Here is a 27,437-nt window from a genome sequence, read left to right as displayed (position 1 = left end):
CTTTTCCAGTGCTCCAGACCACTTCCCCTGCCAGCTGTTGGATGCAAGTTGCACACAGAGGTCAGAGCTGCTGAACCTGTGGTGCTAGGCTCTGTGCCTCGCTGCTGCTCTCTCCATCTAAACAGACTGGCTCCACCGTCCACCTATGTGACTTTTCTTTGTTCTGATTGTATTGGTGTCACAAATCCAGATTCAGGGGCTAGGAATGTCCAGCCTAACAACTCTCCTGGAGTAATTTCCTGGGCTACTTATTACTTGTCTTGGGTTTTACCCACGTCTAGCTGAGAGAGCAGGTGGCAGGGCTGTGATATGTGAGGCCAGTATGGGGCTGTTGGGGTCTCTCCTCTGGCACTGTCTACACTAGAGAAATTTACCAAAACCTTTCTCCCAACACAACTGCCTCATGGCAGCAAGTCTCCTCCCTAGCACTTCTCACAAACACAGTTCCTTTCGGCTAAAGCGTGTGACCTGGACAGTGCCCCCAAGCTGGGGGCTTTTTGCTGTGGCAGTGCAGCCTATGGTGTACAGTGCCCAGACCAGCGCTGCATGGAGAAAATGCGTCAGCTCTGTCAGGAGGGGCTAAGTATTGGCTCTGCACGCTGTGTTGAGACCAGGAAGCGTGCAACAGAGTAAGCCTTGGCTTGAGTTTGCTGTGGGTTTCACTGCAGTGGGGTTACACCTGGCCAGCTAATGCTGTGGGAACTGCTGAGGTCAGCTCACTGATAGCAGCTGCCCTTTGCCTTCCGGGCACTCGTGGAAAGGACTTGTAAAATGAAGTGAAGCTGCTGATCAGGCCTGGGCCCTTGACCTGCAACGTTGACTCAGGATGATGACGTTCATGGGGAGTATGTGGAGGGCGTGGGCCGATCTCACCCTTACCCCACCTTGTCTGCTTCCTCCCCCAGCCAGTGCAAGTGGCGTGGAAGTGAGCTAGGTTCCAGAATGGGTGTGAGGTGAGACTTAGAGGGCTTGGCTGAGCTGGGCAAGCAGCTGCTCAGACACATACATCCAGCGATGGCGCAGTATGTGAACCCGAAAATCGCAGCCTAGGAGGAAAAACCAAGCCCATCATGCTGCTGCCAAGACACCTGCTGTGATGCCAGGCCAGGAATGTCCTATGGGGGTGCATGTGCCTGGAGAGAATTGTACCTGCCGATTTTGTAATGCTGACGTCTCACTTTTAAGACATTACACTGGCACATGGGCCTCCCTCACTAGCTGGCCTGCTAAATTCTGGGCAAATGGGTGGGGCCCATACAGGGCTGTTGTAGAAAGCCAACCCCATCTGGCAAAAATAATTATTTTCTGTTTTTTTCCCCAAAGCGTAGCCTGTGATCATTAGACACGGCCATGTCCAGGTCTTGACTTCTCATCGTGTATTTCCCAGAACCCCTCCACCCCACTCGCTACCTAAAAGACTATGGGGGTGTGGGGAGCGCAGGGCTTCTGCCCTGCAGCAAGGTGGTGGCGTTAGGGGGTTTTGCCCTGCATGTTTGCAGCTCTTTACCAGAGCTGTGCTCCACGCAGCCCTAGCTCAATTTGCTAAACCCAAGGTTGTGAGCTCAATCCTTGAGGTAGCAATTCAGGGGTCTGGGGCAAATAGATTAAAAAAAAATCTGTCAGGGATGGTGCTTGCTGCTGACAAGAGGACAGGGGACTGGACTGGAAGACCTGCTGACGTCCCTTTCAGCTCTATGAGGTGTATGTGGATTTAAGCCCTGGCTCTGCCAGTGGTTTTCTTCAGGCCCTTAGGTCCTGGTGCTCCTGGCTGGCCTAGGCCTGCTTAGCAAATGCTTGAAAACTGCTTGAAAAGGCAGATTTAAAAACAAACAAACAAGCAAAGAAAAACCCAACAGCATTTCCTGGCTGCTCATTTCATGTCAGACTCTGGGGGCTCGGCCCTCGGCTAGGAGGGCTAGTGGTTATTTGACTACTATCTGGTTTATATGCCAGTGTAAATTCAGCATCCACTGACTTAACTATTGGACTACTCCCACCTCACCAAATAGGCAGGTTCCAGCTAAATTTGGCTTTTGCCTTTAAATGTAAAAATAGCTGTCACAGCCAATGTCAAGTCCAAGAGGAACGCTGTAATTTGGTTACAGTTAAGAAAGGGACCTGGCCTTGAGCAGGGTTCTCTCTAATTTTGAACATCCATGAGCAGAATAAATATTGTTAGGAGCACCAAGGCATGTGCATATGTGCACCACCATAGAAATATGCTGTGGCTGTGGGCACTCTACTCCTCAGCTAGGCAGTGCCTGACCCTTTCCGGGGCAGCCGCCCAAGCACTCAGCTTACGGGGAATGCTGGCCATGAGGTATCTTGGTGGGTATTTTCACAGTTCTCCAAGCTGGACAATCCTGCTGCCGTCTCCTCAAAGCCAGCAAACAACCCTCCCGGCCTTCTGTCTTGTTGGTGACAACACGCCAAGAGTCAGAAAAAAAGACTCTCTTAAGCCCCAGCCATGCAGCAGGCTGTTGTGCGTCAGGGCTGAGCCAGGAGGCTGTCCTTTTTTCACACCTGCCTATCTGGGAACTCATCCCCGGTGCAGGAAAGACTCTAGTCAGTCACAGATGTCTAATGGACTAATACTACACTGTCTCACTAGCACAGGTTCAGGTCATATTTTCTACTGAGTACCCATTTCAAAAGGGATTTGTCCCTATCCTTGTATCAACAGCACAGAGAAGTTATGTTTCAAACAGCAATTGCTTATTTAGGACTAAGCACTTTGCGGTACAAGCTGTTTCTCTCCAGACAGTGCGTGCAGCTGCATAGCTAGATAACAGCGCCGAGATAAAGGGGTTATATTTGGCTGGGGCATAACAGCGTGAGTGCATTACAGAGTAATTAAGTACATTACAGAGGGCAAAAGGCCTTTTGCAAAATCAGATAACTTTACCCTGCCATGAAGATACTTACACTCTCCAGCCAGCAGGGTCTTTCTGCGTACTCAGCTCAGGTGGTAACCATGTAGTACAGGGGGGTCAGCAACCTTTCTGAGGCAGAGTGCTGAAATTTGCCTTTCATGTATGGTCTGAGTGCTGGTGAGACTTTCTAAAGGCACTAATACACCTACTTACAACAGCGTCATTAATAAATAAACTAAGAGGCAGCACTTTACCGGTAAGGTGGTGGTCGGTAGCGCCAGGTGGTCTTTTGTTAATCCACAGGCAGCATGACTTTGAGCAAACTCTCGGCTGCTCGTGGGAGAAGGAGTAGGGCTGACCTGCCTCGCACAGCTGAAAACCAGCTCAGGTGCCAAGTGGCACCGATGCTGGGGGTTGCCAGCCCTTGGTTTAGTGTGATTATCAGAACCCTAGACTCATAAGTCATTTCCTTTTTGCAGAAGGGTTCTAGCGTGCAAACTGTTGCTGTGCTGCAAACAAGCAGCATGTGGCAGATTTTACACATTGGAAGGTTAGCACACGATGGCCAGGGAACTGGGAGTTTGAGTGCGTTCAGGGGGCAGAAGATAGTAAACGAGAACAGACACTAGTTTAAATCGAAGCAGCAGCCTCTTAGGGTGCATCTTTCAGCTGCTCGGGTGGGTCAGAGCTAGCTCTTTCCATTTGCAAGGCTACGTTTTAAAAAGGCTGTTCCAAGGTTTGTCAGTACTGCGCACAGATAGCACCTGCTCTTGTGCTCTGTATAAGAGTTCTTATAGCTAGAATTGCTGGGTTCTGCGCCCACCACCACAGTCACTGGATAAGCTATTTAGGGATGGATTTCAGCAGTGCTGAGCACTTACAGACCCCACTGAAGGCATTGGCAGCTGGGGGTGAACAGACCCCTCAGTGAACAGAGCCCACGACAGAGACTTGGGTCTGACATGCGCCCACGGAGCTGAAATATCAACAGCCTTTAAGAGTGCCCAAAATAACTAATTTAAGTTTTACAATTTCAAAACTGAAATGTTGTCCCCAAGCTAACATGTTGCTTTCTGTGCTTGGCAGCGTGTTCCTTTACCCAGACGCTCTACAAAAGCAGCTCCCACCCTTGGGAATATTAGCATCATAAAGGTAAAGCACAACTACCACCTTTCAAATTATGTCTTTTGTCAGGGCTTTGTGCTCTCTGGATAGTATGTATCCTGTGTGTTTCTACCATAAAGGAGTCAGCATATCATGGCGCAGTCCAGCAGACAATGTACGTACACGCCATACCCCTCTCTGGGGTGCAGGAATTGCTCCAGTTTATGCTAATGGGACTGGGATGACCAGAGCTAGACAAGACTGAACTGAACTGAGGGCTACAGAACTCTACTACGCTACAGTTAACGCTGACCTGACTGCAAACTTTTCTTGAGGCCCTGCCCCACTCTCCATGGGCATCCATTCTTGCATTGTAAACAGAAAGCAATGGGGCACTGCTGAGCACCAATAAATCCCACTGACGTCAGTAGGAGCTGGGGGCGCATGGCAGCTCTGAGAATCTTCTTTGTTAGGGGGCTTGTGCTGGTATTTTGATGAACGTGGTCTAGAGGGATACTGCGCACTAAGACCTTAATCTTGCAGGCCCAGCAAAATTCCTGTGGATGTGACTCTAGTGGTGGGGTTCTTCCATAGTAAGGAATGGAAGGTTGATCAGAAGACCAAGTAAAGAATCAGAGGAGTAGCCCTGTTAGTCTGTATCCACAGTAATGAGGAGTCCTGTGGCACCTGATTAACTAACAGATTTATTGGATCATAAGCTTTCGCAGGCTCATGGGAGTAAAGTAAAGGATAAGGCCTTTTACTTGGCTACACGGCTTAGTGCTAAGAGCACCAGAAGTCAAATTCTGGCCTTTTCCCCCCGCCATGTATTACACCTGGGGAGGGGGGGGACAGGAGTTAACCAAAGGCAGAATCTAGCTCATTTGTTCTGCGTATTTGGTGTCATATATCCGAACACTGAGGAAGGGGTGAGACCAATGGTAAGGGATAGTTTGCGTGAGTGTATTTATTGCTGGCCAGCCCAGGAAATGAAAATGCCCCAGATTAAGTCTGCAGTTGACACTGCACGTGCACCAGCACCTGTCCCCTTGAAGCAAGTGTGTGCCTGTTCTCTTGCTCTGTTCAGTCCGTGACCTCTTTGCTGAGCCTGTCAGCAAGGGGGTTGGTGGGAGCCAGGGCCCAGTACAATGCTGACACCTGCCCAACAGGTGGTAATGATTTCTAGTGGTTCCCCCTGGGCTGAATCCAAAGTAATGACCTAAAAGGGAAAAATTCCCTTATCGTGTTGCCAGTGTTTGGTGCCCAGCCTAAGGACTGTGATTTAAGGGCACAGGGTGAGCTGTAGTTTTAATCCCTCCTCTTGTTGATTTATCTATGGTACAGATGGTTTTTGTCCCAAAGACCTGGGGGCCGTCACTGAACACAGCACACTCACAGGCTGTCCAGGGAGTGAGAGCTGTATCGTAATGGGTGTAAGCTTCCTTTGGGATGCTCTCCCCTCCCTTTTTCTTCCTCATGCCTGTTGCCTTTACAACTTCCCATTCACTCATGTCATTTCTTGTTTCAGATGAAGGGTGATGCTGCGTATTCCACGGGGGATGCACGACCGAAGCCGGTAAAGACCCAAAGCTGCCCGCTCAACTGAAATGGATAGGGTAGCTTATGGAGACTGGGGGCCATGAAGCTTCCTCAACTTTTAGTGATGCCAGTTGAGCAGTCTCCTCCCTGCCAGAGGCCATATGGGTTGAGTTACTTACCACGGGCCAGGGCAAAGCATTAGAGAACTTAGTGGAAGGAATAACCTGCTGCTGAGAGCGCCGAAAGGAACAAAAAATCTTGGGAGAGTCAGCTCTATGCTCATCCTGTGCAGTGTTTTTATTCAATTTATATAGTATAAAAAAAACAACTTTGTGAGAAACCTTGTGGAGCTGGAAGGGACCTCAGGAGGCCATCAAGTCCAGTCTCTGCCCTTGTAGCAGGGCTAAGCTCCAGCTCTCACGGATTTTTTTTAAACCTATTTGTCCCAGAGCCCTAAATGGCTTCCTCAAGGATCATACTCACACCTCTGAGTTTAGCAGGCCAATGCTCAAACCACTGAGCTATCCCTCCCTTTAGCATAGGGAACTTTTTGAGACCAAGTATCGGAGGGGTAGCCTTGTTAGTCGATCTGTAAACAGTAACAAAGGGTCCTGTGGCACCTTATAGACTAACAGAAAAGTTTTGAGCATGAGCTTTCATGAGCACAGACTCACTTCATCAGATGCTGGTCATGGAAATCTGCAGGGCCAGGTATAAATAAGCCAGAGCAAGGGTGGGGATAACAAGGTTAGCTCAGTCAGGAAGGGTGAGGCATACTACCAGCAGCTGATCTGGAGGTGTGAACACCAAGGGAGGGGAAGCTGCTTTTGTATTTAGCCAGCCATTCACAGTCTTTGTTTAAGCCAGAGCTGAGGGTGTCGAATTTGCAGATGAATTGTAGCTCAGCAATTTCTCTTTAGAGTCTGGTGCTGAAATTTTTTTGCTGTAGGATAGCTACTTTTAAGTCTGCTACTGTGTGGCCTGGGAGATTGAAGTGCTCTCCTATGGGTTTTTGTATATTGCCATTTCTGATATCTGATTTGTGTGCATTTATTCTTTTGCATAGACTGTCCAGTTTGTCTGATGTATATAGCAGAGGGGCATTGCTGCCACATGATGGCATAAATTATAGTGGTAGATGTGCAGCTGAATGAACCCATGATGGTGTGGCTGATCTGGTTAGGTCCTGTAATGGTGTTGCTGGTGTAGATATGTGGGCAGAGCTAGCAATGAGGTTTGTTGCATGGATGGGTCCCTGAGTTAGAGTGATTGTGGTGCGGTGTATAGTTGCTGGTTAGGATTTGCTTCAGGTTGGCAGGTTGTCTGTGGGCAAGGACTGGTCTGCCTCCCAAGGCCTGTGAAAGTGGGGGATCATTGTCCAGGATGGGTTGCAAATCCCTGATGATGTGCTGTAGAGGTTTTAGCTGAGGACTGTAGGTGATAGCTAGTGGTGTTCTGTTGGTTTCTCTCTTGGGCTTGTCCTGTAGTAAGAGGCTTCGTGGCACACGTCTGGCTCTGTTGATCTATCTTTTCACTTCCTCAGCTAGGTATTGCAGTTTCAAGAATCCTTGGTAGAGATCCTGTAGGTGTTTGTTTCTGTCGGAGGGGTTGGAGCAAATGCGGTTATATCTTAGTACTTAGCGGTAGACGATGGATCGTGTGGTGTGTCTGGGATGGAAGCTGGAGGCATGAAGATAGGCATAGCTGTCAGTGGGTTTACGGTACAGGGTGGTATTGATGTGGCCATCATGTATCAGCACTGTGGTGTCCAGGAAGTGGATCTCCTGTGTGGACTGTTCCAGGCTGAGGTCGAGGTTGGGGTGAAAGTTGTTGAAGTCCCGGTGGAATTCCTCCAGAGTCTCCTTCCCATGGGTCCAGATAATGAAGATGTCATCAATATAACGTAAGTAGAGATGGGGTGTTAGTGGACAAGAGCTAAAGGAAGCACTGTTCCAGGTCAGCCATGAAAATATTGGCATATTGAGGGGCCATGCGGGTATCCACAGCTGTGCCGCTGATTTGAAGGTATATATCGTCGCCAGATCTGAAATAGTTGTGTGTGAGAATAAAGTTACAGAGCTCAGCCATCAGATGTGCTGTAGCATCATCAGGGATACTGTTCCGGACAGCATTTATTCCATCTTTGTGTGGGATGTTGGTATAGAGAGCCTCTACATCCATGGTAGCTAGGATAGTGTTTTCTGGTAGGTCATCGATGTATTGCAGTTTTCTCAGGAAGTCAGTGGTGTCTCGGAGATAGCTGGAGTGCTGGTGGCATAGGGTCTGAGGAGAGTCTCCACATATCCAGACAGTCCTTCAGTGACAGTGCCAATGCCCGAGATGATGGGGCGTCCAGGATTTCCAGGTTTGTGGATCTTGGGTAGTAGGTAGAATAGCCCCGGTCGGGGCTCTAGAGGTGTGTTGGTATAAATCTGTTCTTGTGCTTGTGTAGGGAGTGACCTGAGCAGACGGTGTAGTTTTAGTGTATTCCTCGGTGGGATCTGAGGAAAGCAGCCTGTAAAATCTGGTATTGGAGAGTTGTCTGGAAGCCTCCTTCTGGTAGTCAGACCTGTTCATGATGACAGTAGCTCCTCCCTTATCTGCCTCTTTGATTATAATGTCAGAGTTGTTTCTGAGGCTGTGGATGGCATTGCGTTCCACACAACTGAGGTTGTGAGGCAAACGATCCTGTTTCTCCACAATTTCTGCCTGTGCGCATCAGTGGAAGCATTCTATGTATAGGTCCAGACTGTTATTTCTACCCTCAGGAGGAGTTCACGTGGAGTTATTCTTCTTGTGCTGTTGGGAGGGTGTCTGTGTAACCGTGTGCTGGTCAGTGTTGTGTTGAAAGTATTTTTGAGACCAGTGGCTGGAAGGCACACAGAAAAGACAGCTATTGTTCTGCCTTGCCCAATGCCTGCCCAGCACTGCACTCATTTCAGCACCTTCACCAAGGCTGGCTTCAATGGAGTTTTTCAGCCATGTGATGTGTAAATCCCATCTTATGTCCACCCCAAAGCCACATTGCCATCATGTTAGAATACTCTAAATTTGTATTAGGTATCATAACCATTGTCTGAACCGTGTGTGGTGTTTAATGAGGTTGAGGTAATGCTGCAGAATGTAGCTATCACCAATGCTTTCAAGTATACATTTGTAGGAAATGCTCCACTGGATTAACAGAGTTACTAACCCTCAAAATTCTCAGATCAGAATCAGACACGGGTGTTACAAACCCACAACCACAAACAAACCAAATTCCTCTCCAGATCAAGCTTGTTCCCACCAACCTCTACTTTGCTTCTGAGATGAGATCTGAGAGCCAATGGCATTGATTTTTGATAGGTTTTATGGTTCTGAAATTTTGAAAACTCACAGCAGCATTTCTTTAAAAGGCTCTTCTCCCAAGCCACTCAGGACATTCTGAGCACTGAAGTTCGATACCATACAGAGCTGGGTTAAACCTTGGTATGAGTTAGTTAAAACCTCATTGAAATTGATAGGTTTAAGTGTTCCATTCATTTTATAAAGAACAAGAAGTCCTGGTGCACCTTATAGACTAACAGATCTTTTGCAGCATAAGCTTTCATGGGCAAAGACCCACTTCATCAGATGCGTGAGTCTCTGCCCACAAAAGCGTATGCTCCAAACTATGTTAGTCTATAAGGTGCCACAGGACTTCTTGTTGTTCTCAAAGATACAGACTAACACAGCTGCCACTCTGATATGTTACATTTTATAGTGACAGAGAGACAGTGGTGTTAGTCTAATCTATCAAAGCAAAAAATGCAGTCGTGTAGCACTTTAAAGGCTAACAAAATAACTTATGAGGTGATGAGTTTGATCTGAAGAAGTGGGGCTGTCCCACGAAAGCTCATCCCCTCATAAATTATTTTGTTAGTCTTTAAAGTGCTACATTGTTGCTTTTTTTTGTTTTCATTCATGTTATGATACAGTGTAAAAGGCAGGTTAAGGCCATACCTAAACAAGGCATAATGAAGTCTGCCTGGAAATTAGCATCAGATGAAGGGAGGGTTCTACGAAGTACTGGGGCAGGGAAAGAAAAAAAAAATAGGGCACAGCCACACACCAGACACAGAAAGGCAGCCTGCAGGAAAGCCATGTGGGGGCATGGTCCTAGGAGAAGCCTTGAGCAAGGCTCAGGGTAAGGGATGTAGGCAGAGCAAAAAGCTTATGCCTTTAAGCAAAGCAACTGCTCCTTTTGCTCTGGTTCCTGCTGTGTGCCCAGAAACAGAATTGTACAGTAACAAACAAGATTGCATCAAAGAAAACATCAGGTGCAATCAATTTCTACTCACAGCTGCAAACACCTCCAAGGCCTCAGACTTTAAAGAGCTGCCACCACGTCTCTTGGGAGGCTTCAATGCAAAGGATCTAAATCCCAGCCATTTCTTCAGCATTCTGGAGCAGGAGCCACAGAGAGGTGGATGTCTAGTCCAAAGCACAGAAGGCTGCTGTGGGGACCTCTGGGTGGTTACCATACACCTGTGTTCATCCAGGTGTAAGGGATTAAACATCTCTTGGCAGCCCCCGTCCTGTGGCATTGCTGCAAGCCTCGTGAAAGTGCGACGGGTTTATCTGCTCATCGCAATGCCCCATTATACAAGAGAAGGGAGGCAATCGCACACTGATTATGCTATTGCTACCCAGATTACGTCTAAGCTTGTATTTACCAGACAGCTGTGACATCCAGTTTGAGACAGTCACGGCCCAACACTTGCAGCATCTGCTGACAGGGTGGAGAACAATTTTGTTCAGCTCTGTTTTGTTGAGTGCTGATGGGATCCTAGGACTGGTTCATCTCTTTGTGCTCTTCCCTGCTCTCAGGAGGGGAAGCTCTGGGATTCCGTGAAGACCACTGCCCTCATACTCGGTCCCGGACTGTTCATGTTTGCTGCATTCAGGAACTCTGTCACCTGGTAAGACCCGCTCCACTCTTAGGCTGGCTTGAGAAGCAACAGTTTACTGGGTGGGGGGGATGAGACAAACATGAGTTTTGTAATGCAGCGCTCAACCCTGTGTGTAATTCTTGAGTCTGTCTCCCCAGGCACTTGCAGAAGTTCTGGGGGGCTTCAGGTGACTTCTGGCAGGCCCAGTGGGAGAAAGTCTACCAGCTGCTTGGAGGAAACGAGTGGGCAATTTTCCTTCTAGGTGAGTTGCTCTGAATGACAAAACTTGGCTCCAGGAAAGCTAGATTATGGCTCTTCAGGAGCTCTGTGTGTACCAAAGGTGTGCACTGCCTCCAGACCCCTGCTGTGCGTTCCCGCTGCTCAAGGTCCAGCCACCACGTGGAGACCACCCTTTCCAAACCTCTGTAACCACATCTAAGCCCCGTGTAAGGATTCCACCTGCCACTGTGGGCTAAAGGGACATTACACCTTAGCCCACATCTAGGTAGTTATTGCGAAAAGGACAAAACTGGCTTGCTAGTAAAGCTACGCCCTTTAGTCCTAATCTAGCTGTGGTGCTATCTGCACTGTGGCCAGTTTTTTCTCCTGCAGTGATGGCTGCGGCCTTGTGATGACGGCTTGGCAATGGGGACAAGGTGCCTAGTACACACTGCTCCTGTTCCTGAGAGCAGGCTTGTATTAGTGTAGTCAGAGCCCTCTCTCCTCACCCCTACCCTTTCAGCCCAGTCTGTACCTGCACCCACAGGCGGAAACAGTGCCCAAAAAGTTACTTGAGTAAAAGTGCAGCTGCTGTGGGGGGGTGGTACATAAGTACAAGTCTCCACTGTCCCTCTGGAAAACTACTTGAGTACAATCAAGATAGGAGAGGGTGTTACACATGTACTTTTACTCAAGTATCCAGAAGTGAAAGCAGCTGCACTTTTACTCAAGTAAATTTTCTGGTACTTTTCCCACCTCTGTCCGTACCTAAGAGATTTTTTTCTCTTAGGGGAAAAAAAAAAAAAGTCAATCAATAAGGACTTGCCAGATACCCACTACATCTGCAAGAGATGCAGCAAGGACTGTCACTCTCGTGTGGGTCTTTATAGTCACAACAGACGCTGTAAATGAAGTCCTCAAGTGAAACTTTAAAGGGCGCGATCCATAGTCTATGCAGACTGAAGGATGCCTACCGTACCTAAGAGTGTAAGTGCTGTGGGGCAAACCACGGCCCAGCCCAACAGAGCGTGGATCTCTGCTAGTACCCTCCAGGTACCCACGTTCCCTTTAAGCTGTCCAGCTGCTTAGGAACTCAGGTCTGCTGGGGGAGGGAGATCAGGAGAGGGGTTCTCTCTCCCCATGGCACCCCCCAGTGTCTCATCCCCATCCCCACCCTGCACTCCCTTTACTTTTCTCCATTCAGGGCCAAATAAGTTTTGTGTGCACCAAGGCAGTGCAGATGTGCACCACCACTAGAAATATACTGCCCCCTGGGGGCGCTCTGCTCATTGACTGGGTGGCACCTGAATCGCTCCTGGGCTGGTGCCCAAGTGCTCAGCTTGCAGGGTACACTGATCCCAAACCTGCCTCAGCGAACACTGGCCCCTGCTGTATTCTAAACGATTTCTGATACACAAGGGCTTGCCTTCACTGAGCAGCTTCTGCCCTTCCCTCTTCCTCTGCCCTAGGCACGGCCTTGATTCCTGGCGTTGTTTTCTGGAGCTTCAACGGATTCCTGATGGTTGCAGATGTGACTGGAAAGCCCAGTTTCATTACTCGTTACCGGATTCAATTGGGCAAAAATGACCCTGTAAGTATTTTGCACCGTGCCTGCCAAGCCGGGTGAATAACGCTTTTGTATTCTTGGGGCAAGAGGGCAGGACAGAGCTGTCATTCTCCTTCCCCCCACCACCTCTTCCACGCTAGGGACTGGTAAAGTAGAATCAAGCCAAGACTTCAACACGGCCTGAAAACATACAGGTGCTGGATGGTCCCATGGGCAGGGCATGACTTGGGACTCAGGCCCTCTGCAGGCAGTTCCCAGCCCTGGTACAGACCATGCCCCTTTGGGCAAGGCCTCTGGGCCTGAGTGCCACCCAGCAGAAGGCAGGGAGCAGTAGCGTCACAGCAGGAACATTATTACAGTGCACCAAGCCTGAGTTAGACGTCTCTCCTCCTGGGGAGACTGGCTCTCTTTGGTGAATAGCAGGTGAGGGTGCTAATGAGGGGAGTGGAGCTAAGTCTAATCCCTTCTTCAGGCCTAGGCGGCAGCAGCTGCTTTCTAGCTGAGCAGCAAAAGGCACTGAAACAGCAGGAATGCATCCTGAGTCTCCATAGTTCCAGCCAGAGGCTAGAGCCGCAAGTCTGCGTGTGCTCCCACAGTTGTCCTGGAGGCAGGGGGAAGCATGAGCTGTAGTAAATGGATTCCTCTAGCACTGAAAGGGGCTTTCCTGTTGCTGCAGGTAATCCACCTCCCTGAGCAGCTGCACCAGAGTAGACAGAAGCACTCCACCATTAACCCGGCTGCATGGACAGCAGAGGGTAGGGCTGCCTTGCTGTAGTACTCAAGTATGGGAAGTCAACTCAGCAGCATTTAGGAGGATGGAAATCCCCAACCAACATCACCATGGTGACCAGCTGTGAGCACTGGGGTCACAGAAGAAAACTTCTGTCCCTAGCTAATGTTGCTTGGAAAAACTGTGGTCCCACACCACCAGTAGAACTTCCAGCAGCAGAGGCTGCATCTTCACTGCGGTATGCTACTAGTGTGTTCCTAGACAGGCACAGCTTAAGGCTGTGCCTACCTGACAGAGCCCAGGACAGCAGAGCTTGGCTGGCTTAGTCTGCTGTCAGAGAAAGAGCCTGCACTGACAAGTGTACCAGCCCATAAGCACAAAAACATGCTCACAAACATGAGATAAGGCAACAGAAGTAAAGTCAACACTAGGGGTTTTGTCCACAGTGGTGGGACACACATTTTTCCTCCACCCCCCTAACCAGTACTATTGGGGTGTAAATGTTAAGCACAGAGCAAGGCTAAATAACTCCTTTACCTTTGACAGGCATCAGTGCACCAGTGCACCAGGATTTTTCACTCCAGGTTGAATTTCTCAAATCTGGCACCCTCAGAACCTGACGGGTGCCAGGAGAGAGAATTCACTGGACCACAGGAGGTCAATATTGTCTAGCAGCATTACCAACACTTCCACTGCTGAGTGGGCTCTTAGAAGACATTGGAGGGTAAATTACAGCTAAATAACAGCACACAACACTGGAGAGCCAGGACTGGTTGCTGGAAACAAACCTTATGGGACCACAGGAAACTTGGCCACACCCATTGTGAGTGATCACCCAGCGAACTAAAATCAGGCTGGATTACGGATGTTACCAGACGAGAGTGTTCTGGATTAGAGGTTCAACCTGAACACGAAAGAGGCAAGCGCATATGGCAGCAGGAGTTGATTGCTACATGGAGCAGCAGTGAAAAAAAAATTAACTAAGCTCGTGCTGTCAGACTGCAGGGCAAAGGCCCCAGTTTTGTAAAGGGTGCGGGGGGGAACAAGTTTCACAGCTCAGGGCCCTGCCAGGCCCAAGCAAACAGCCGCTGGATGTTATTCGGATCACACTTTGAAGTTTTCTTTTTGCATGGGCTAAGTGTTCTGTCCGTGTCACTTCAGTTGCTGCAGCGCAGTGAGGCCGCACTTTGGGTCTCCCTCTTTCCAGACTACCGTACCCCTTTCAGAAGCCTGATTTCCTATGTACCCCCCAAGTTTCACCTCACAAAAAAAACCAAGATACACAAGTGGCCCAGCCCACTAGTACCGAAAAATAAGCTCACAGTTAGTTTGTCTGTTTCAAATTTGTTTGTCGTGACTTTGCTAGAACTCTTCATGTAACCTGTTAGAAAAAAAGGCAAGGATCTTGATGAATCAGGTGCACCCCCACCTGAATATCCCTGGTTGAGAACCGCTACTTAAAGCGATTCACTCACATAGTTGCATAACCAGGCTGTGCACCCAGCCCTGGCTGCAGCAGTCAATAGGGCGTAGGGAATTAAGTCAAGGAAATCGCTTTTAGGGGCAGTAACAGTCCTAATCCCTTTCTTAGGGCCACAGGTTAAATGATGTTACAGCTTTTGTGCAGGCAAGAGGAGACGTATCTGTACCACTAGACTCGGACCGCTGGGCCCAGCTCATGACAAGCTGCCTATTGAGAGCTCTTAAAAAATGTAGAAAGAGAAGTTACTCACCGTAGTAACGATGGTTCTTCGAGATGTGTCCCCGTGGGTGCTCCACAATAGGAGTCGGGTTCGCCCGGCGCCGCAGATCGGAAACTTTCCAGCAGTTTCTCCTGGATCGCGCATGCGCCGGCGCGCGCCGCTCCCTTGCACATCCCCGGCCATGTATGCGATCCGGTCCCCGCCGGTTCCTTGACCAACCGCCTCAGATGCTCCTGAAAAACACTAGACAGAGATCCGAAGCGGGGAGGATGGGCGGGTGGTAGAGCACCCACGGGGACACATCTCGAAGAACCATCGTTACTACGGTGAGTAACTTCTCTTTCTTCATCGAGTGTCCCCGTGGGTGCTCCACAATAGGTGACTACCCAGCAGTAACCCAAGTAAGGGGGTGGGTAAATCGGTTTGTGCGCAGCTTGCCCCCGAAAGGACTGCTGTCGAGAGGCAGGTATCCTCTTGGAATACCCGATGTAGGGCATAGTGCTTGGCGAAGGTGTCATAGGATGACCAGGTCGCCGCTCTACAGATGTCTTTTAATGCGATGCCCTTGAAAAAGGCTGTTGATACCACCACCGCCCTGGTGGAGTGAGCCCTAGGCGGGGCCAGCAAAAGGAGTCTTTCGAAGTTTGTAGCACATTTTTATACAGGACACAATGTGCTTCGAGATTCTCTGTGAAGAGAGACCCTCTCCTTTTGACCTGGGAGCGAGAGAGACTAGAAGTCTGTCCGTTTTCCGGAAGGACTTAGTTCTGTCTATGTAGAAGGCCAACGCCCTCCTCACGTCCAGGAGATGTAGGCGTGCCTCCTTGCTGGAGCTGTGAGGCTTCGGGTAAAACGAGGGTGAAACTACGGATTCGTTAAGGTGGAACTCTGAAGAAACTTTCAGAACAAAGGCTGGGTGCAGCCGTAAAGTTACCGCCTCCTTTGAGAATACTGTGCAGGGCGGCGTTGCCATAACTGCTGCGAGCTCACTGACCCTGCGAGCTGACGTAATTGCAAGGAGGAAGGTTGTTTTTATCGTAAGGAGACGTAGGGGAACTGTGGCTAAGGGTTCAAACAGTGAGCCCGTTAGCGCGCTGAGCACCAGGTCCAAGTTCCACGATGGTGGAAGCGGTTTCCGAGGGGGGTACAGGTTTACCAGCCCCTTCAGGAACCTGGTAAAAATGGGATGAGCAAACACCGTGGGCCCTTCCTCTTCATGCCAAAAAGCAGATATAGCAGCGAGGTGGACCTTTAGCAAGGATAGGGAAAGCCCGCCCCTCTTGAGGTCCAGTAAGTATTCTAGTATTACAGGTATAGGAACGTCAAGGGGAGCTAACTGCGTGGCGGAACACCAGGCACTGAATCGAGTCCATTTCTGTTTGTAGGTCTTCCTGGTGGAGGTCCTTCGGCTGCTCTCCAGGACTTGTTGTACTCCCTCCGTACATGTGCTTTCTAGGGAGCTGAGCCATGGATTAGCCATGCTTGTAGGCACAGGCCTTGAGGGTGCGGGTGCACTATGGACCCCTGGGCCTGCGTGAGTAGGTCCGGCACCACCAGAAGGGGGAGAGGTGGGCGGTCCGACATGTGCAGAAGCAAGGGGAGCCATTGCTGTCGATCCCACGTTGGGACTACTAGAATCATGCGGGCTCTCTCCCTTCTGGCTTTCTGCAAGACCTTGTGGATGAGCACTGTGGGGGGAAAACGCGTAAAGTAGGGGGCCCTTCCATGAAATTGCGAATGCGTCCCCCAGGGACCTCCGCCCCAATCCTGCCCTGGAGCAGTACTGGGGGCGCTTCTTGTGCTGAGTGGCAAACAGATCTATCTGAGGAAACCCCCAAGTGTGAAAGACTGGTCGTAGCAGATCGGAGCGGATCTGCCATTCATGCATGAGTGCAAAGCACCTGCTCAGCTGGTCTGCCTTCACGTTGTGAGCGCCCGGCAAATACGAGGCTTTCAACGTTATATTGTTGGCGATGCACCAGTTCCACAGCTGGACTGCTTCCGCACATAGGGCACGGGATCGAGCTCCTCCTTGTTGATTTATATAAAACATGGTGGAGGTATTGTCTGTATTGATTCCGACTACTTTGCCTTGTATGTGGTCTCGAAAGCGTTTGCAGGCATTGAACACTGCTCTGAGCTCCAGTATATTTATGTGCAATGACTGTTCCGTAGGGGACCGTAGTCCTTGCGTCACCTTGTTGCCGATGTGCGCTCCCCATCCTACGTGGGAAGCGTCGGTAGTAAGAAAAATAGAGATTTGTGGTTGGTGGAAGGGTACCCCTGTTAGCATGTTCTTGGGGTTTACCCACCACTGCAGGGATCTGCGCACCTCTGTCGTGGGCGACACCACCCTGTGGACTGTGTGGGATGCCGGCTTGTAGACGCTCGTCAGCCAATGTTGCAGGCTGCACATATGCAATCTGGTGTTCTGCACCACAAACGTTGCTGCCGCCATGTGGCCTAGCAGCTGCAAGCACGTTAAGACCGGCACCGTGGGGCTGTATGTAATGACTTGCACCAGCAAACTGATGGCGCGAAAGCGGGTGTCGGGTAGATAGACCCTTGCTGTAATAGAGTTTATACGTGCCCCTATAAACTCTGTCTTGTGTGGGGTCGGTCTTTGACTTTGCGAGGTTGATGACCAGGCCCAGCGAAGAAAATGGTGTCTGCTGTTACGCGTATCATGCGTAGTAACTCTGCCTTCGAGGCCCCTTTCAATAGGCAGTCGTCCAGGTATGGGAATATAAATACCCCCTGTCTGTGCAGGTAGGCTGACACCACTGCCAGAGTTTTGGTAAAGACTCTGGGGGCCGAGGAGAGGCCGAACGGAAGAACCTTGTACTGGAAATGCTCCTTGCCGACCATAAAACAGAGGAAGCGTCTGTGTGCCGGGTTGATCGTTATATGAAAATATGCATCTTGTAAGTCGAGGGCTGCAAACCAATCTCCATTGTCCAGTGCCGTGAGTATAGAGGCAACTGTGATCATCCGAAAACGCTGTTTGCGCAAGTACCGGCTGAGGCCCCAGAGATCTAAGATGGGCCTCCAGCCTCCTGTTTTCTTCTCTGTGAGGAAGTAGCGTGAATAAAATCCTTTCCCCTGGAATCGCTCCGGCACTCTTTCCACCGCCCCTATGAACATAAGATGGTCCACCTCCTGTTTGAGTCTTGCCTTGTGGGAAGTGTCCCTGAGGTGGGGCCTGGGCAGAGGTTTCGGCGGTGGGAGCGACTGGAAGGGGATCGCGTAACCCGTGGCTATGATCTCCAGTACCCATTTGTCTGCGGTGATCTTTTGCCATTGGGGGTGAAACGGTAGGAGGCGGTGATGGAACATTAGCTGGGGATGGCATTGCGCGATGGTAGTGATAGTGCAGCCCTCGACCTGCCTGTCAAACTTGTTGCCTTTGGGCCTGCCCCGAGGATGCGCGGCTTTGTTGAGAACGTCGCCTGGGAGTTCTATACTGTTGCTGCTGTTGATGTTGCCCTTGGTCGTAGCCCCGTTGGTACCGAGCATGCTGTGGTTGGTACGGGTATCGTCTTTGCTGAGGGTAATACTTTTTCTTCCTATATGGAGGGGTATAAATGCCCAGGGTTCTAAGTGTAGCTCTGGAGTCCTTACTGCAGTGAAGGACCGAAATCAGTTGAATCTGCAAACAACTTCTGCGTGTCAAAGGGGAGATCAACAATCTTCGCCTGCAGATCCCTCGGGATACCCGATGTCTGAAGCCAGGATTCTCTGCGCATGACCACTGCTGTAACCGTTGAGCGTGCCGCCGTATCTGCTACGTCCAGGGCGATCTAAACTCCTGTTCTCGAAGCCGCGTAGCCCTCTTGCACAATCGCCTTCAACACCGGCTTCTTATCTTCCGGAAGCGAATCCATGAGAGAAGTAAGCCTGGAGTAATTGTCAAAATTATGGTTTGCTAGATGTGCTGCATAATTTGCCACTCTCAACAGCAGGGTGGAGGAGGAATATACCTTTCTGCCAAACAGCTCTAGCTTCTTGGCATCTTTGTCTGAACCCCCCGATTTGTACTGAGAAGTCTTTGATCTCTGCTGAGATGATTCTACCACCAATGAATTTGGTTGTGGGTGACTAAAGAGGAACTCCATGCCCTTCGCCGGGACGAAGTATTTCTTATCCGCTCTCTTGTTTATAGGTGGAGTGGAAGCCGGGGTCTGCCATATAGTGGTGGCTGACTCCATGATGGCTTCGTTGAGCGGGATAGCGATTTTGGATGAAGCCGGGGGTCTCAGATTTTTCAGGAGTTTGTGATGATTCTCCTGTACCTCTGCTGTTTGGATGCCTTGCGTGAAAGCCACCCTTTTAAACAGCTCCTGAAACTGTTTGAGGTCGTCCGGGGGAGCAACATCCCCGGGGGCCGTAGCCTCGTCGGGGGAGGACAAGGAAGAACCACTAGGGTAAGCCTCCCTCGAACTCTCAGGTTCCTGCGGTCGATGGTACACCCGCTCACTAGAGGCTTGCGAAGGAAAGTCTCGGGGTTCCAAAATTAACTCCCCTTGAGACAGCTGTGTTTCTGTCCCTGGCCTGGAGTGTCCACGGGGGTATTGGATGGCCGGGGGGGGGACCTGCCCCATGGTGTATGTCTGGGGTGTCTGTGTCCAGCATGGTAAGAGCGACCATGGCAGCACGGGCACGGGTCCGGGGATAGAGACCTGGACCACTCTCGGGGTGCGTACCCCCGATGTCTGGGAGAGCGAGATCTCCACGATGATTCAGACAGTGGTGAAACTGGTTTGTGATAGTACTCCAAGGGATCCAATCCCAGAAACGGCGAAGATGGCCCAAGCCATGGTGACGCTGGTTGGAGGAACGGAGGCGGCGGCTCTGGATAGGCTGGAAGAGACCCAGATCTTCTGGGTGGCGTGCGCAGCATAAGGGAAGGGCTTGTTGACAGTAGCATTGCAGCCCTGTCCGGAGAGGGGCTGCGGTGCTGGGTCTTTGCTCTCGCCTTTTCCCTCCCCTGCGGGGTTGGCACCGCCCCCTCCCGTGCTGGGGATCTTGGCCCCACTGTCGGCGCCGCGCTCAGCCCGCTCAGCTGTGGTGCTGCGTGGATAACGTCCTCCGGTGCCTGTAGGCTACGTGCCTGTTGGCCCTGCACTGCTGGCGCCGCAGGGGCCAGTGCCGCCTGTGGCAGTGCCGCTGGTTCCGGCGCTTGCCTGGCTGCCGCTCTGAGTGCTGCGCGTGCCGGCTGTTTAGTAATCGGAGACTCTGCCTCTGCCACGTGCGCTGCTGCGCTGCCGCTTGTTTGGATCTGCGGCTGGAGGCTGTGTGCTACGCCCGTCCCGCTCGCTGTGACCGCCGGCAGGGATCAGGCTGGAGAGAGCTTCCTCCGTTTCTGCACCGAGGGGGTGAGGGGAGCCGCATTCCTTTTATGGAGCCCAGGGGGTCCCTCCGGTTGAGGCCTCTCCGGCACGTCGGGCTGGAGAGCCTTATCAAACAACAGCATTTTCAGCCACATTTCTCTGTCTTTCCTGGCCCTGGCTGTGAGCTTAGCACAATGGGAACACTTCTGGGTAACGTGTGATTCCCCCAGGCACCTAATGCATTGACTATGCCCATCGGAGGCCGGCATAGTTTCACGGCAGGACTCACACTTTTTGAATCCTGAAGAGGACATCGCGGTGAGTCTTTTGAGCTGTTAATAGGGTACTTAGCACTAGATTCGTGCCTGTTCCCCTTTCGCGGACCCCAGCCCGCCGCAGCAGGAGGCCTACTGGCCTTCATGTCCCCGCATCTTCTCCACTCCTCTCTCTCTATATATATATTTTTTTTGTCCTTTCTTCTTTTTCTTTCTTTCTTTCTTTTTTTGTGCAAGAAAAGAACCAACAATTTACACGAAAAAACTCCAACTAAGCTGACTCTGGCTGTAGCCTGAGCAGATTCCGTCTGCAGCCGATGGCGGCTGAGAAGGAACTGGCGGGGACCAGATCGCGCACATGGCCGGGGATGCGCAAGGGAGCGGCACGCGCCGGCGCATGCGCAATCCAGGAGAAACTGCTGGAAAGTTTCTGATCTGCGGCGCCGGGCGAGCCCGACACCTATTGTGGAGCACCCACGGGGACACTCGAAGAACAGGAAGTTTTGGCTGCAGCCATTCAGCTGCATGCCACAGAGGAGCGGGCAGGAGCAGGGAAAGCTAGACAGATGATTTGGGATCTCATCAATCCTCAGAAAAGCCCCTGGCCTTTTTTACTGTCCCTCCTTAAAGCAAGCTGGAGCAACACACCCGGGGTGGTGGTTGTCAACAGGCGTCCCTAGCTGCTGCCGCCGAAAGGTGAGGCTTTCCAGAGAGGTCGCTGACTCCTTGTAAAACATCCCGTAATACAGCAGCATGAGCCATAAGCTGTGCTCATGTTGAATTCCAGCCTTGGAGCTGCTCAGACTGGCATGGGGAAGTACTCTGCTCAGACAACAAAGGTTGAGTCGCTGCATGGTATGGAAAGCACCCATCTATCAGTCCTGCCCCTCACCCGCAGGGCAGAGCTTTTCCCACGGCAAAGGGAGCCACGAGGCTGCTGGGGCACAAGCAATGACGGGGCTGAACTTCAGGCAGATCAGCTTTTATTTGGCCCCTTGTGAAACTGTCCAAAACTGACCTGACACTGGTAAAGTTCCTTCTCCCCTCAGTCCAGAGTTGCATCACTCTGTGCTGAGCCTTAGCTGTGGCTCCTCTCTTGCAGGTGGATACCGCGAAGCTGCAGCAGGCTGTTTGCACAGTGCTGTTTAATCAGGTTTTCCTCTCTCTCCCGATGGCGATTCTCATGCTCCCTCTCATGAAGTGGCAGGGGCAGCCCTGCAGCAAGGAACTTCCCACCTTTCACTGGTTCCTCCTGGAGCTGTCCTTTTCCATCCTGTTGGAGGAAATTCTCTTCTACTATTCACACCGGTGAGCTGGGCAAGAGAACAGATGCGAGAAACTAGCCTGTCCTGTGGCAGCTTCTTCCTCTGAGCTCCTTCGGAAAGGAGAATGGTTTTGTTCTGATTTAGGGTGGTGCCTCCAGAAATACACCTCCACTGACCATGGCCAAGCAGTGGCACCTGCTTTTCCCGTAGGAGCTCCTGGTTGTGTAATGCTACCAGGGACACGTTTAGCCAGAGATTATGGAAGTGAGAGAATTAAGATGGACTAGCCCAGAGCTAAGGGGAGGAAAAAAGTTGATTTTATATGTAAGCTGGGATCTAAAGCACCTAAGCTGGGGAAAGGGGCTGTAACCTTAGCCGACAGGAGGAACTAGACCTGCCAAAGGGCATCCATGGAGAACCTATGGTGTCTTTGGAGATCAACAAGATTGTGAACTCTCTGGGCAAGGACCATGATCTCCTATACATGGTACAATGCCTGGCACAATGAGGCCCAACTACTGACTCTCCAGGCCTCCCGAGTGTGACCACTGCAGAGAAAGCCCACACACAAAATCCACAACCATCCTGCCTTTTTGTGAGGTAGTTCAACAGCAAATAAAGCAGTTGGGAATTGCCAGAGGACACATTCTGGTTCTGCCTTGACTCGTGAGTCCTGCCCTCTAGCGCCAATCTTCAATTCGCTAGGGCCCTCTGCTGCTCTAAAACCGCTACGCTAGAACAGTAGCGCCCAGAGTGACAACATGCTCAGAGTTGATTGGGCTTGAAAACTTAATTCTGGTTCTCTATGCAGGCTTGTTCACCACCCACTTCTGTACAAACGCATACACAAGAAGCACCATGAATGGACAGCCCCCGTTGGCGTGGTCTCCCTCTATGCTCATCCAGTTGAGCACGTGGTAAGCGAGCATTCTTGGGGTAACTGCCCAGCAGCCTGGCAAGTAAACCTGAGCCCCTGTTCTGGGCTTTGCACTTCCACTGGGTGAGGAAATCTGGGAAAGGAGGCAAGTAGCTGCACATCAGACCCTTCCCATTGGGAGATGAAGTGGCTCTTTGCTCTGGGACTGGAAGCTCTTCTTTCAGCCAGGTACAATTATGGTCAGACAATCCTTTGAGGGCCGGGGCCTCCTGCAGGCTCAGCAGAACACAATGGGGCCTCCCTAGACTAGGGCAGGTCCAAGTGACCAAAGCTGGGCAGCTTCACTGTGAACTCTCTGAGACAGAAACACCCATGCCAGGGTAAGCAGCTTAACCAGAGAGGTTGTTGAGATGTTAAAGCAACTAGAGTTACAGTGGGAGATGGCCTCTGTCACCTCCTTCCCCCAGCAATCTTGTAGGTGCATTGGCAGAACACTCCCAGGGCAGCATGAGCTAACTTCATATTACACCTCCAAAGAGCCTAAGCTCCCACGATTCCATTTTAACCCTGTGTTCCAGGAGCTCCCATTATACACAAGCAACAAGAGCCGCTGGCTGTGGCCTTAGGAATGGGAGGTTTGGGTGTACGTGCTAATGAGGTGAGACTTGTGTCTGAATTCCAGTTTTCCAACATGTTGCCTATACTGGTGGGTCCGATAATCCTGGGATCCCATGTCGCTTCCATCATGCTATGGCTGTGCCTTGCTATTCTGGCTACATCCATCTCACACTGTGGCTATCACCTGCCTTTCCTCCCGTCACCGGAGTTCCACGACTTCCACCACCTCAAGTAAGGTCCTCATGTGCTGTATGTACAGCTTCCCCTCCCGGCACACTCAGTCAGCTAGGTCACCCGATCTGTGGTGGAGACAGGCAATAGTCATGCGAGACTGTTTCATCCTCACACATCAGCCACCAGTTAAATCGCTACTCCTTGGCGACTCCATCCGCTCCACCTCAGTCTGGTTCACCGGAAGGCAGCGGTGTGTCCAGCCTTTGTAAACAGGAAGCACTGAGAAGTCAGAGCTGAGGGACAGGGCCCTCAGGCAATTCCTGCTTTCCTACCCTCAGCCGCCAACCTACCATATGACCTTCCCACAAAACATTGACTTTCCCTTTCCGTTGTAGCCAGTGTTCCAGCTCAGCTGGCTGCACAAAGCAGAAAACCAAAGACCAAGCTCAGTTTCTTGGCTGGATTAGACAGCGCAAACAATGTGTAGGGCTCAGAGAAACCTGGGCTGTCCTAGTAGCGACCTAGGGCATCCAGGGTAATGCTCTGTTGAGCACCTGCTTAATTCCTTTGGTGTCCAAAGATAACAGGACAAAACTAGACATTCCCCAGGCTGAAAAACCTGATAAGGCAAGAACCAGGTGCCCTTTCCCGCAGGAATGGGGACAACAGATCATTGCCCAGCGCGAAACCTCAAGGACCAGCCAGTGCTGTTCATCCCCATCTCTGTAGGGCACTGGTCGTGCTGCATGCCGGGGCACAGATCAGCAGGGACATGGGAAGTTTTGGCTCTGAGCTGTAGGACCAGCTCACAAGAACATCTCTGGCCAAGGAAGCTAAGTTAGTACACCCAGGCATCTGGTCTTCCTGGACCTCAAGCTCACCTACCTTGGAGTGGTGACTGTCTGGTGTCAAGTCCCACTTTCCCCCTTCAAGGAGAGGGATGGATGCAAAGGCAGCCTGCAGTACTTGGGAAATGGAGAACAGCCCTAGTTGACGCTGCAGGTTCTAGACTAAACCCCCTCCTGACCTCCCTGAGCTGCAAAGCAATGGCTGGGAGAGGTGTAATCCTGTAACTTTCCTTGCTGGACACGAAGGCTCTGATCCGAACGCCAAGGATGGGCGGGGGGTAGCAGCAGGAAGAGATCTGGCAAGGCCTCCTGTGCTTCTCAGCAGTAACCTGCAGTACCCGGTGTGTTCCCTTTGTGCTCATCTGCCAGGTTCAACCAGTGCTACGGAGTCCTGGGGGTGCTGGACCACCTGCACGGAACAGACACGCTGTTCAAGCAAACCAAAGCCTACGAGAGGCACTTTCTTCTGCTGAGCCTCACGCCTCTCACAGAGAGTATTCCCGACTCACCCAAGATCAAGTGACCCACCTCTCTTAGGACTCACTCCCCACGCAATGATTATGCCCCATGATTTTCTAATGAGAACCTGGATATTGTTCTCCTCAGTAATGAAGCAGAAATGTGAGCTACTGCTGCTGCTATTTGCACTTGCTTTCCTTCAGCCCCACCAGCCCGGTGCGCAGAGCTCAGCCCCAGGCAACAACCCGAACACTGAGGAGCCTCTGGAGGGGAGCGTAGGGTTTTAGTCCCCTGGATCAAGCTGTGCACAGACTGCCCCTTACAGGCTCCGTTCCAGCCCCACAGCAACAGCTGCTATTCAGATCCTGGCTTTAAAGCTACTGCTTTCATGAGCCTTTTAGGCCCAGGACTGCATGGGGAACTCAAGAGCACAGCGCTGCTTTGAGGCAGCTCAGCCCCACCTCATCCCAGCACTCTGGGCCTGGGTGAATCAGCCTGAGCACCCCGCAGAAACATCTCTCAGGCAACTTGACCGTTGCACCCACTTCACAGGCACAACCAGCCCGGAGAGCACCACCTCCCACAGTACAGTTGCTTCCCACACCTAGGACAAAAGGGCTTCAAGCCATAACTGATTGCCACTGAGCAACAGGCAGAAACAACCCCCGCATAGGACAGCTCTGACCACTAGGTAGGTTTGCTTCAACGATATGGACAATGAAGCCAAAATACAAGTTGCTTTTCCAGGAGAGAGGCTATGGAGCTGGAGTCTCACTGGCTCAGCCAGAACAGGCTGCTCGCTCCATCCCCTTGTGAGCACTTCACTTCCAAGAGCAAAGTGCTCGCATAAAGTTACGCCAGGAGAAAGGGGCTTCATTGTGGTGCGCTAACTCCCCCACAGCACTGTTCTTCTGAAACGTTTGGTAGGGAAAGCATCAAAACCCAGAAAGAAAAAACTGTCTCCTGCCAGAAAACCACTGCACCAGTAAGACAACCAAACTTACCTGCTCAGTAGATAGCTGGAAGTCAGGCCTGAGTGCTGTGGCAGAGTTAGAGGGGGACCTGAGACAGGAGCCAGCAAGGGCAGCATTACAAGAGTTCTTCTGCAGTGAACTTACCTAGTACCTAGCTGCAGTTTTGTCAGTTGCCATCAGCCTCGCCTTCAGGAGTATTTACTCCACATGAGAAGTGTATGATCTGTAGCCCAGACCCTTAAGATGCCAAAGCACGACAGAGGGAAGTAAGGAAAGGCGCTGGGCCAGGACAGTCCGTGCCACACTGTCTTTTGAGGTTTTTATTTTTATACATTTTTTTTGTATTAAAAAGGAAAAAAGCATAATTACCACAAATTACAAAGGACTAAAGCATTACTAGAATAATGAATCACATCAGCCTAGAAAGCAGATACTCTGAATAATATTAATGTTATAATACAACCTCTCATTCAAGTATTTTACATTTTTTTTGTTGTGGTTGTTTTTCCTTTTTTCCTTGCAAATGGGACGATGATCCTAGCACACAAGTCAAGATTATGTACTATCAACAGAAGATGGATCACATACAGTGGGTTGCATTAACGAGATTTCCCTCCCCCGTGATGAGTGGTCTGATAAGTCATTTTAAATTTGTCCTTACAATAAAATGCAGCTGAAGAAGGTTGCAGAACACTTTTTCTCTTTTGTTTTTGGGAGCAGAGAGTTTGGGGGTACAGGGATGAGACACAAAGCCCAGTTAGGAAGGGCAGCCAAGATCAAACTTCTTGACTAGATGCCCAATCACTCAGCCAGAACAAAACACTGGCTCTTTATTGAAAGGTAATTTATCCGCGCAGCTCCAACACTGAAAATCCCTCCCAGCTCCAACCACTTCCAGTTAAAGGTCAGTGTCAATTTCCAAGGGCCAACGATAGTACATTCCACAGGGACCAACAAAGCTGGGTTGGAAAAGGAGAGGTTGGCCACCCCTTCCCACAGGCACCACACACTATGCCAGGAAGACTCCAATGGCTGAAACCAAGATGCCCCTTTCCTAGAGATATCATTGGTATGAGCCAACCTATTATATTTTAGGCCGGTATTCTGGAGGTGACGAGAAGCTGGAATGTACCACTGAGGAAAAAAGTGGAGAGCTTGGGGTGTGAGCTGAAATGCACCTGACTTCTGACATGAAAGCAACTATAAAAACCAAAATGACTAGGTATAAGCCCCTGACCTTTCACGCTGAGAGCTTCCAACAATAGGGTGTGCTGGTCACAGATACGTCGGTCCTATGTTCAAGTGTCCTCAGAAAGTGAAGATGTAAACTACTCTTGGAAACGTTACCGCTAGGATATATATATATTTTTAAAGTCACTCCACCCAATCCACGTCAGAGATGAAACTGTTTTCCAAAAACCCCACTCGCCTCTATTGTAGGTATTGGAAGTTAAAACTAAAACACGGTGAGGTTCTTAACATCAAGTGTTGCGAACCTCTCCTTTAAGAGCCTAACGTGGACTCCAAAAGAAAGCGAGCTACTGACAAATCCCAACGCTCAGAGAAGAGCTGCACAGAGGACGTAGGAGCGTCGCGAACAATTTGCTACATTTACAGATTTGTGGTTTTGCTTGATAAAACAAAAGATGTATCAGAAAAGCATTGACAGCTACAAGGCTCCCTCTGCATTGTCGTATTGTACATGTACAGAAGTATGGCAGAGTATTGAGGTTAATATGTCACTTGTTACAGTACAGTCAACCAAATCAGAAGCAGAGTGAGTGAAACCAGAACCTGGACAGAATCCAACGATTACAGATAACCAACAGGAAGGAGAACAATTCAAGAGGAGCAGACGGCAGCAGCACCTAGACATGTTTTCTTTTTAAAGGACAAAAAAAACACCCACTCTGTGCAAACCCTTAACCACAGTGTTTTGGATCCTGCCACAGCTTAGCTGTACGTACGAGGA

At 50.5% G+C, this 27,437-nt stretch overlaps 1 protein-coding gene across 4 annotated transcripts in view; it reads left to right on the top strand.

Annotated features, from left to right (window-relative positions):
• FAXDC2 (fatty acid hydroxylase domain containing 2) overlaps positions 1 to 27,437 on the top strand; it is a 29,940-nt gene extending 2,503 nt beyond the window's left edge. For 2 of the 4 annotated variants that reach the window (XM_075009767.1, XM_075009766.1), the window contains exons 2-10: positions 3,960 to 4,025; positions 5,506 to 5,553; positions 10,365 to 10,456; positions 10,585 to 10,688; positions 12,115 to 12,236; positions 21,353 to 21,558; positions 22,327 to 22,432; positions 23,075 to 23,241; positions 24,402 to 27,437. In XM_075009767.1, the coding sequence (XP_074865868.1) occupies positions 5,506 to 5,553; positions 10,365 to 10,456; positions 10,585 to 10,688; positions 12,115 to 12,236; positions 21,353 to 21,558; positions 22,327 to 22,432; positions 23,075 to 23,241; positions 24,402 to 24,555 (999 nt within the window). In that variant the 5' untranslated portion in view covers positions 3,960 to 4,025 and the 3' untranslated portion in view covers positions 24,556 to 27,437. The remainder of the gene's footprint in view (positions 1 to 3,959; positions 4,026 to 5,505; positions 5,554 to 10,364; positions 10,457 to 10,584; positions 10,689 to 12,114; positions 12,237 to 21,352; positions 21,559 to 22,326; positions 22,433 to 23,074; positions 23,242 to 24,401) is intronic. The other 2 variants (XM_075009768.1, XM_075009769.1) reach the window with 2 other exon arrangements.

This window comes from Carettochelys insculpta, chromosome 15 (assembly GCF_033958435.1).
Source record: "Carettochelys insculpta isolate YL-2023 chromosome 15, ASM3395843v1, whole genome shotgun sequence".
Taxonomy (NCBI): Eukaryota; Metazoa; Chordata; order Testudines; family Carettochelyidae; genus Carettochelys; species Carettochelys insculpta.
This window is presented reverse-complemented; position numbering and strand designations above follow the sequence as displayed.